At 37.0% G+C, this 11,847-nt stretch overlaps 3 gene segments (V, D, J or C); all 3 read left to right on the forward strand.

Annotated features, from left to right (window-relative positions):
* The first annotated feature begins 2,885 nt into the window (after positions 1-2,885).
* Positions 2,886-3,436, forward strand: LOC125262618. The segment is given in 2 exon segments: positions 2,886-2,996; positions 3,078-3,436. Coding segments are annotated over 2 exon segments (402 nt in total).
* Positions 3,437-3,732: 296 nt separating this feature from the next.
* Positions 3,733-4,365, forward strand: LOC125262811. The segment is given in 2 exon segments: positions 3,733-3,881; positions 4,030-4,365. Coding segments are annotated over 2 exon segments (363 nt in total).
* A 4,050-nt stretch (positions 4,366-8,415) lies between these two features.
* Positions 8,416-8,956, forward strand: LOC125262812. The segment is given in 2 exon segments: positions 8,416-8,514; positions 8,603-8,956. Coding segments are annotated over 2 exon segments (366 nt in total).
* The last annotated feature ends 2,891 nt before the right edge of the window (positions 8,957-11,847 follow it).

Raw genomic sequence — 11,847 nt, forward strand, 5'->3', positions numbered from 1 at the left:
CCTCGGGCCCTGGGTACTCGGTACCCTTTACCCCCCCAGTCCGACGCCCCTGCCAGCACCAGCCCGCTCCCAAGGAATACTCAGCTCCTGGAAAACACAAAAAGAAAGAAAAACAAAATCACTATACAAAATAAACCAAACCAACATAAGCAGAGTCAAAATCAATATATGAAAAATATAAAACACCACAAAAAAAAAAGAAAAACTTACAATACTCAAACAATATAAGGGTACAAATAAAAATACAAATATTACAGACAGAAAACAACGTATACTGTCACGGCAAAGATCACAAACTCAGAACTGATCACGGCTCAAGATTGCTCGAGATCATGAATACCGCATAGTGGTAACTCACTCCAATAAATAATGACTGTTATCACACAGTCAAAATCACAAACTGAGAGTTGGTGACAGTAATACAAAAAAAGAAAATAAATAAATACAAAAAGAACAAATAAACCGAACCAAAAATAATAACCACAAAAAGAGAAACAAAGAAAACAAATATCTAGCCCACTTAACCGCTGGACCAGAGGTGTCAATGACCCAAAGCAGCAGCGCGGTCCAGAGCGCGGGTTGGAGAGAGGGAGAGAGAGAGAGAGCGCGAGAGAGGAAGCGTGATGCAATGCCTTAACGAGGACCCTTATTAGACGACGTGACACTCACAACCATACACACATGCACTCATAAAGTCATATGGTAGCTCCTTTAGTTAGGTCGATCAACAGCTGGCGCTCCGACCTGGCTATTGTGCTGCCCCGACGCACAGGTGGGCACCCTGGGGGTAAGCAGTACACCACACACACAGCCTTGGCGGACCAACGTCACACTCTGCGATCCACAACAGTGAAAGGAAACAAAGAGGGGCGGGCTTTCGACCAAGACGCAATCCAGGGGGCATGAACAACGAACTTATATACAAAAGTGGAGCGGTACCTAATTGGCCACGTATTTAATGATGGTGACGTTTCAAACATGTCACAAACATCACTACAGCAGCATATAAGCAAAGACTACAGAATAACACAAGACGTGTCACATATTTTTTTGAATTTGTTTTAAAGTGTAATGCGCAATATGGAGGAGATAAGCCCCGCCTTCAAAATAAGAGCCAATCGCTGGTAAAGTCATCGCGTCACTGCAGCGGCCGTTAGAAGCAGAGATTGTATATAATGGGGAGATAAGAGGGTCTGTATCTCTTACCATTGGAGAAAGCGTAACGGCTAATTTAATCACGTGTGGCACCTCTCAGCCTATCGTGTAATGGCAGTGACGTCAGTCGCAACATTCCCTATGCCTTCTCTTAAAAAAATACATTTTTTATCAAGCTAAAATCTACATATAGTTCCCAACGAAAGTATTGTTTAGTGTAAAACATGCTGAAGATTAGCAAACAGGCTGTCGATTAATTAAATGATTAGCTATTTCCCCACAAAAGCTGTTTAATCAGCATAGTGAAGCCTCTCATCCATTGACTTCCATTCAAAAACAGCCTCTGGTCTCCGGGGGCGGAGCGTTAGCTTTAGCCATTATGCTTTTTTTTTGGCTAAAGGTTGCAGGCTTGCCTTCCAGTGGCTTTGATTAGAAGCAGCGGTTTTGATAGAAACGGTCAGACGCGCGCCTCCGAAATGAGGCACAAGAGACGCACATTTAAGTCTGCGCATGCGTATTAGCTTGAGCCAGCCTAAAAAAATACTTTTTTTTTTTCTTTTTTGTCATGATTCGAGCGTTTGGGAAAAAAAAAATATGATACTGTTGTTTTCAGATTTCATTGGTGATTTCAAATATGAAATTTAATCGAAAGCTTGGCAAACATCTTTGGAGAATTTGATGTTTCCTCATTCAAAGAGATAGGAGCTGCACTTGCATGCCCAAGAGGCGTTTCAAAGATGGTCGCCGAGTGAATGACTTGTCTTAAAGGGACTTTGATATAATTCTGGAGTTGAAGATAAGGACACAGTCAAGCCACGAGCAACATAGCGAGTGTTGCAGTTTAAAGGGAGAGAGAGAGAGAGAGAGAGAGCACATCTTGGGCACCACAACAAACATGGCTCTGGATGTCAAAACTGGTCAAAATTGTAAAAGGTTTGGTGCATAAACAACACAGCACACCAGCAAAAGAACACCATTCTGTTAAAGCGGAGGTGGCACCGTCATGCTTTAGGGCTGACTTTCTTGAACTGGAACTGGGGCTTTAGTGAAGGTGCTGGAGTAAATCATGAATAGATTAAAAAAAAAAAAAAAAAAAAAGGCTGAAAAAGAAGAGAATTTCACCTTTCTGCATGACAGTGATCGAAAACACACATCTAGATCAACTAAAGAATAGCTTCAGCAAAGAAAGATGAATGTTTTCCAGACCTGAATCCTACAGAAAATCTTTGGGGAGGACCTGATGACGCTTTGCACAGGAGATGCCCTCGCAATTTAACAGATCTGGAATGTTTTTGAAGAGAAGAGAAGAAAAATATTCAAGCTGATAAACTCCTATCCTATCCCTGTCTGAGTGCTGTAATAAAATCAAAGGGTGCTTCAACTATATTAGCTTAGGTGTGTGTACACTTATAAATTTAGTTATTCCAATTTATTTATTTGTTTATTTTCTGAAATGTGTCACGTTGGTTTTCAGTGGCATTGCATAGGCTGTACCTTTTACATTAAAGGTGCAAAATTTGTAATATGATTGATCTTTGTTTAATTTTGTACATCACAAAAAAACAAAAAACAAAAAAAACAGCTGTTTTAACAGGTTTGTAGACTTTTGTGCATTACATGACAGCTATTACATGATTTGGATGAGGAATGGAGATGAAGGGTCAGTCTGTATTATTATATAGATTTTTACGTCAATGCAAATCTCCACCCTTCTCTCATGTAAACAGGAGCACAGAGACATCATAAAGGCTCTTAGTGTTTTACAGAGCCACAGTGCAGTGAAAATACAACCAGAATCATGGACTGCATTTCCATACTGCTGGTTTTGGCAACTGCACCCTGTGAGTATATCTTCAGCTCAACACAAAAAACTAATAAATCAAGTTCAATTTGTATAACTAAAAATGCTTTAATGATTGTAGGTCTTTTCTGTATTGAGCTGAATCAGCCTCCTGTCATGGTAGTAAAACCAGGAGAAACATTTACCATCGCCTGTAAGATCACTGGATATTCAGCTTCAGGCGGTGACTATACAAACTGGATCAGACATTCAAGTGGAAAACCGATGGAATGGATTGGCTGGTTCTACACTTCCAGTAGCAATGGTGTCAAAGATTCACTGAAAAATAAGATCAGTTTCTCATCTGAATCCTCCAGCAACGCAGTCATTTTAACAGGACAAAACTTCAACACTGAAGACACAGCTGTGTATTATTGTGCTCGCCATACACTGTGCCACAAACTGCCACAGGACCTGCACAAAAACCTCTCTCTTCAATGAAGACATTTTCAATAAAAAGGTTTATTTGTTGACATAATATTAGACTTTTCTGAGTTAATTTTTGCAGTATATAATATCATATGACAAAATACCAAATTTTGTATGTCAAATAAATAAATGAATAGGTCAGGTGATGTTTTAGCCTTTGTAAATCAGTTATCTTTAAGTGTCTTTACAATAAAATATCTGCTAAATGGCAAGTAATAAAATTTAAAATAATTCAGAAGGGGGCACCCTTTCTCATTAAATTAGTAACTGGTGATTGTGATGAACCAGTTTTGTTTGAACACACCTACTCTGTTACTCCACATGCATGAGTAAATATATCAATGCAAACCCAGCTGCCATATTTCCTATTTAAACAACTGAGCAAAGGAGTGTTCAATCTGAAGAGGAGAAACAATGTTCTCCCTAAAGCTCTTTCTGCTGTTGGCAACCGCACACAGTGAGTGTTTTCATATTTTACAATTCTGAAGAAGTTAAGGGGGTTTTATTTAGCTAATGTTAAACGGTAAAACCCATTCCCATTTTATCACTATTGTGATTGTGTGTAAAGTTTTTTTTCCTCTCTCTCTCTCTCTCTCTCTTTGTAGGTATTGACTCTCAGGTTGTGCTCACACAGTCTGAACAGTCAGTAGTTGTGACTCCAGGTGGTTCCCGCAAACTGACCTGTGCCTGCAGTGGATTCACTCTTAGTGGCTATAGGATGCACTGGATCCGCCAGGCACCTGGAAAAGGACTTGAATGGATCTTGCACTATTATACAGACTCTGACAAAGGCTCAGCTCAGTCAGTGCAGGGCAGGTTCACAGCATCTAAGGACAGCTCTAATTTCTATCTGCACATGAATCAGCTGAAGACTGAAGACACTGCGGTGTATTACTGTGCAACAGATACACTGTGGAAACACTAATACAGACAGCTGTTCAAAAACTCATCATGAGAAATGTAGTGGACATAGTTTATTTACACAAGCTGAAAAAGGGGAAGAGCCTCTTGACTACATTACTATATTTGACTACATTCTTTAATATTAATAATGGACTGGATTCTTTTTTTTCTAATAACCTTTAAACTTCATTACCTCTAATACATGCTTTAAGATTGAGCTTATTAAAGAAAGAAAGAAAGAAAGAAAGAAAGAAAGAAAGAAAGAACATACAACATACAACATACATCCTGATAAGCTGCAAATCCAGACACATGTGGAACCACAAACTGCATGGCCGGTTCTAAAATTAGTTATATTGTGTGGCATATATCTCTAGCATGCCTCTGAACTCTCCCTCGCAGACATATTAGCTCAGCACTTTTTGTCGTTCTTTATGGGATTGCTCCAGCCCCCTGTTGTGACTCTAACTGGAATTATTTCTGAGCAGTTTTCTGAAGCTTCCAATCACATCGTTTGTGATCACTTCTCAGGACAGCCACTGACTGACTAAGCAAATAATAATCACAATCACACTCTAATCTCTAGTCAAATGCTCTCAAACCACATTGATGCACAATAATGGAAGAAATATCAGAGAATATCAATTCCCAGGCCAAGAAAAATAATGTAAATAAATAATGACATTATTTATTAATGACATAATGACATGTTGAAGCTATTTCACCTAACAGATGTTTACAATCCACAGGACAACACTCACATTTTACATTTACATTTGCAATAACAACTGAATTTATAAAAATTACCAGATTCAAAAGTTTAGATACATGCTTGATTCTTAATACTGCATGTTATTTCCTGGATGATTTTTTTTTTATTTTTATTTTTTTTTTTGTGATAATTGTTCATGAGTCCCATGTTTGTCTTGAGCAGTTAAATTGCCTATTGTTAATTGTTTAATTAAGAATTGTTTATTTAATTAATTGTTTATTAAGAATAAAAAGTTTCAACTTTGGAACTGGGTGATTTCTGTGTAAATCCAATAATTATTCTGTCTTATGGACTATATGTAAATGTCTGCACTATGAAATAGCTGCACCAGGGCAGCAATAAATAATAAAAAAATTATGATCCCTCTTATTTTTTTTAATTTTTAATTTTTTTTTTTTTTTTTAAGATTCGGCAAGGTATAGGCCTATGTAAACTTGTGACCATAACTCCATAACTGTATGGATTTTGTTTAAATTACTTTTGGTGCAATAAACAATCCTAAGTAATTGTCTTCATTTTCTTGCTCAAGACACATTAGAGAAAATATAATAAAAATCTGTTAAATGCATTTATAATTCAAAATTCATATTATTCAAATAATAAAAAAGTGTGTCTGAGATCATCTCTGACACTGATACCAATGGCATTCATTAGAAAGGAGACAAAGCAATAAATAAAAATCCTTTCTGAGCTAGAAACTGGATTGTTGAAAATGACAGGATATGGGTCAATTTGAAATATTTATCAAATACAAGTTAAGATTTTTTTCCCTTGTCTACTATAAAAACATTCAGATATTCAGATTACTGCATTAAACTACTGTGTAAGTCTACAAACCTCCAAAGATGCAAATAATTTTGTGGGAAGGGCAGCGTCTCCCAGACTCCTGAAAGATTGTGTTATAAGCTGAACTTTCAGTCAGTGTATGTGTCCAGTGACTAAAACAGCTGCAGTGTAACCTATAACTGTTTTACTGCCTTTTAGTTTGACAGTTTTTCTGCTGTAATGGAGATGCTGCTGTATGGACTCCTGATGATTAGTGCATGTAAGAAACTCCTATTTGTAGTAGATTATTATAGTTATTTCAGTGCTCTCTAATCCATCTTACATTATTTTCCTCTGTTTTTCAGCTGTTAGTGGTCAGTCTTTGACCTCCTCAGATTCTGTGGTGAAAAGACCAGGAGAATCAGTCACTCTGTCCTGCAGTGTATCTGGATTCTCATAGAGCAGCTACTGGATGGCCTGGATCCGTCATTTTTCAGTACACTTCCCTAAAATTCAACAAGCTACATTATACTTTATACTTCTTCATGGAGGTCTTTGTAAATGAATGTAAAGCATTATAAGCATACTACAATATTGATCTGTCGTAGAAAAAGGTGATCTTTAAATCTTGTTAACACTTGTTAAATCTGTACGTTTTAGTAATTGATGACACACACACACACACACACATATATATATATATATATATATATATATATATATTCATGTGCTTGCGCGTACCTCAAAAGAGGGCTTACAAAGAGTTACAAAGATACATAACAGCTACGACTGTATACACTACTCTATATAGGATAAATCACTATACAGGATTTACCCTATTATACATTATCGACCAGAATTGATAGGTGATACAACAAACAGTCACCCACAAATAGTCTATAAACAAAGCATCAGGCTGTCTTTGAATTCACAAGAACAATGGTTAAAGGTACCCTAGAACTTTTTTTTAAAAGATGTAATATAAGTCTAAGGTGTCCCCTGAATGTGTCTGAGAAGTTTCAGCTCAAAATACCCCATAGATTTTTTTTTTTTAATTCATTTTTTAACTGCCTATTTTGGGGCATCATTATAAATGAGCCGATTCAGGGTGTGTGGCCCTTTAAATCTGGTGCTCCAAGAGCTCGCGCTTGCCTTAAACAACATAAAAAAAGTTTACACAGCTAATGTAACCCTTAAAATGGATCTTTACAAAGTGTTCGTCATGCAGCATGTCTAATCGCATAAGTACAGTGTTTATTTTGATGTTTACATTTGATTCTGAATGAGTTTGAGGCTATGCTCCATGATTATGTGAGTATTGTATACTGTTATATTGTTTACTTCTGATTTTGAATGAGTTTGATAGTGCTCTGTGGCTTACGGCTAATGCTACACTGTTGGAGAGATTTATAAAGAATGAAGTTGTGTTTATGAATTATACAGACTGCAAGTGTTTAAAAACGAAAATAGCGACGGCTCTTGTCTCCGTGAATACAGTAATAAACGATGGTAACTTTAACCACATTTAACAGTACATTAGCAACATGCTAACGAAACATTTAGAAAGACAATTTACAAATATCACTAAAAATATCATGTTATCATGAATCATGTCAGTTATTATTGCTCCATCTGCCATTTTTTGCTATTGTTCTTGCTTGCTTACCTAGTCTGTTGATTCACCTGTGCAGATCCAGACGTTACTGGCTGCCCTTGTCTAATGCCTTTCATAACGTTGTGAACATGGGCTGGCATATGTAAATATTGGGGGCGTACACCCCGACTGTTATGTAACAGTCGGAGTTATGTTGAGATTCGCCTGTTCTTCGGAGGTCTTTTAAACAAATGAGATTTATATATGAAGGAGAAAACAATGGAGTTTGAGACTCACTGTATGTCTTTTCCATGTACTGAACTCTTGTTATTTAACAATGCCGAGGTAAATTCAATTTTTGAATCTAGGGCACCTTTAAAGTTACTCGTCAAGCTACAGAAGAATACCAAAATTCCTCCATTAAATTAGGTCTAATACATCGAGAGTCAACAACAACCCATAACAACCCAGCCACAACACATAATTGCGAATAACATGCCTCACCTAACACAGGCCTGGCGTCAGCTTCCTTTGCTGTTCGAGTTAACATAACAGTGGAATTTGCACCGCAGCGCCCCCACACCTTGATGCTCATGACAAGAATAGCATGTATAATTATCTTTATTGAAGTGAATTAGGTTTAAATCGCCGTCATGCATGAATGAATGATATTTTTGTAATTTTACACATAATAATCCACGATGATCACATTACACAAAACTGAAATTGCACGTCAAAATAACACATTGTCAATATTTTTTGAGACCCCCAAAAATTTCACAAATCACATTTTCAGGGGAGCCCATGTCTTATTAGGCTAAGGGGAGCTGAGCTCCCCCGTAGTTCGCACCCTGATAAGGACAAAGAAAATGTAAATGTGCCTTTAGAGGGCAGTCTATGCAAACCTTCTTCTTGTCCCTTTTAAAAGCCCCCACTCTATTCATCTACAGACACAAAACTTGTTTGACTTTCCTGCATCAGGTTCCTCTTTTCATAACATGGCAATGGATATTGTGTCTAAACTGGGTTTTATCTTCATGTTTGCTCTCACAGAATGTAAGAAGAGCTTTTGAAAACCTGTTGACAATCAGACTTATTCATGTGTACTGTTGTAAATGTTAATGTTGAACTGTTCATTTTTCAGTCTGTTGGTGTCAGACACTGACTGAGTCTGAGTCAGCGGTCATTAAACCTGGAGGATCTCACAGACTTACCTGTACAGCCTCTGGATTTAGCAGTGACCCGAGCTTGGCTTGGATCAGACAGGCAGCAGGAGGAGGCCTGGAGTGGCTGGCATACATCTCACCTAGCAGTACTATATACTACTCTCAGTCTGTTCAGGGACGGTTCACCATCTCCAGAGACAACAGCAAGAAACAGATGTATCTGCAGATGAATAATATGAAGAATGAAGACACTGCTGTATATTATTGTGCAAGAGAGCCACAGTGACAAATACAACTACAGTACTGCACAAAATCTGAAAACAACGATATAAACAGCTCTCTATTAAATGTTATTATTCTATGCTCCTGTCACGGTGTGGTTGCATCAAAGAGAGTTGAGGCAGGATCTCGATGCAGCAGTAAACTTTTATTAACAATGAATCAAAATAACAAACACTCAGGATAACAGGGGAATATAAAATTCAGGAGAGAAACGCACTAACCAAAGACATACTAAAAGACATAAGAATGGACACAAGAGGTAATTAACAGGCACACATAAACAGGGGAATATTTGAAAGGACAGCCATTTGTATGGTGTTCAAAACCATATAGACATAATTGAGTGAACTCAATCAATCCCATAATGCACCCCAATAACAAGTGTACAACCAATGAACACTCAACGGCTAGAGAATACCACTGTGAGGGTCGTGCCAAATGAATCACCGCATCTCGCCAAAAGATGGTGCACCGCAGCTGAATCATCCATCCATTGTCCAAACCACTGGTCCAATGTGGCTGCAGTGTAATATCATATACAGGAATAAATTCCTTTTTAATTGATTAATAAACTGTTTAATTAAGGTTTATACATGCTAGTTTCCATGACAGAGTTCAAGATAAACCTTTTCATTACTCCTGGAGCTGCCAGTTTGCTAAGTTTCAAATGTTTATTATACAGCAAGCACAATATGCAAAAGTGACTAAGGACGGCTACTAAGGAAGACAGGAAATAAATACAGGAACTGGGAGCAAAACTAAACCAAAACAGAACATAAACCTTACAATTCCCTATTGTTTTTATAGATGCTAAATATTATAGACACTTAAATATTAAATATTATTTTAGAGCAATGATGGACAGCAACATTTATAGCATGTGGGTCACTAATTATGCAAAATGTTCATTTTCAAAGTATTGGTAAAACTGTCTAAATCCAGTCAAGTCGCTCCGATCATTTTCTTTAAACAGCGAATTGTGTCATCATCTACTCACATCCTGTGGAACAAAATGTCAAACATGCTTCATACAAAAGAAATACAAGGTAATAACAATTTTGCTATTTGACAATACAGTATGTAGGGTTGAGGTTTGAACCTTTGTCCCCTTTCTAAACAAATGTTGAACCTCAAGACTAGTGGTTCTCAAACCTGTCCTGGAGTCGCCTACCAACAGCCCTGCACATTTCCTATGTATCCCTATATCTGACACACCCATTTCAGGTCTTGCAGTCTCTACTAATGAGCTCATGAGTTGAATCAGGTGTGATAGATGAGGGAAACATACAAAATGTTATAGACTCTCGCCTTACAATTATATAAATAACTATTACTGTAAGTAGTTGTTTTCCTCTCTGGTCATGTCTAATCTCTTGGAAATCTATTTCTAACTGACTATAGACACAATCTATCTTTCAGAGCATGTAACTTATGACAAAAACTACTAAAACTGAACCAAGAAATTGAGATACTTTAAATCACTAGAAAAAAAAAAGTGGTTAAATTGTAAAGTTCCTGTGTAACTCTTCTGCATCATCATATCAGTTACAGTTCTGTGGTGAAAAGACCAGGAGAATCAGTCACTCTGTCCTGCAGTGTTTCTGGATTCTCAATGAGCAGCAACAACATGCACTGGATCCGACAGAAACCAGGGAGAGGACTGGAGTGGATCGAGTTTATATATGGCTCAAGTGTATATATTGCTCAGTCTCTACAAGGCCAGTTCTAAATCACAAAAGACACCAGCAAAAACATGCTGTATTTAGAGGTGAAAAGCCTGAAGACTGAAGACACAGCTGTTTATTACTGTGCAAGACAGTCACAGTTATACAACAGACTGCAGGGCTGAACAAAAGCTATTCATGCACGAGATCACTGAAGCAACTGTACTGCAAACATCTTTAAGATTCAAAATATTCATTGTTTTAAATGTTACATTTTCTGTAACATTTCCTCATAAACTTTCAAAATCAATGTGTATAAAGGTGCCCATAAACGGGATAATTGTCAGTTAAATAAATGTACAAATAAATGGCCAAATAAATTGAATTCAACTGAACAGTGTGTAGCTAGTCTTTTAAAGTGAATAAGCATTTTCAAGATTTCACTCAGGATTTTCCTATGGGGTTTTACAATGTATTTAATGTGTTTTAGGTAACACTTTAGATTACAGCCCGGAAAGTACTGCGTAATTACAATGAATTTACAGCATAACTATCGATAATTATAGTGTACCTATACAGTAAGTACGTGTAAGTATAGGGGAACAATATGTAAAGTATTGGGAATAAAGGTGTAACAACCAGGAAACTATCAAATTATTTATACTGTAAGTATTTTAGAACTAAGGGGTACTTACAATGTTATGATAGACAACAATCTTATGTTTGGGAGCAATTTAGCGAGAAAGTGCACTGATTAAGTTGTTTCAGGTAGAAAGAACTATTGCAATCTTTTTTAATACATGGGCAAATATAGCTACACTTTAATTTACGTATGTACGTAAAGTACAATGCTTTAATTTAACAAAGCTCCACTTTAATTTACGGCCCGTAATGTCATACTTACCCTGTAACTACATGAAATAAGAGGGTACCAAGCTCCACTTTAATTTACGGCCCGCAATGTCATACTTTCCCTGTAACTACATGAAACAAAAGTATATTTCCCCATGTATTAAAAAGATTGCAATAGTTCTTTCTACTTGAAACAACTTAATCAGTGCACTTTCTCGCTAAATTGCTCCCAAACATAAGATTGTTGTCTATCATAACATTGTAAGTACCCCTTAGTTCTAAAATACTTACAGTATAAATAATTTGATAGTTTCCTGGTTGTTACCCTTTATTCCCAATACTTTACATATTGTTCCCCTATACTTACACGTACTTACTGTACAGGTACGCTATAATTATCGATAGTTACGCTGTAAATTCATTGC

The sequence above is a fragment of the Megalobrama amblycephala genome, linkage group LG2 (assembly GCF_018812025.1).
Source record: "Megalobrama amblycephala isolate DHTTF-2021 linkage group LG2, ASM1881202v1, whole genome shotgun sequence".
Lineage (NCBI taxonomy): Eukaryota > Metazoa > Chordata > Actinopteri > Cypriniformes > Xenocyprididae > Megalobrama > Megalobrama amblycephala.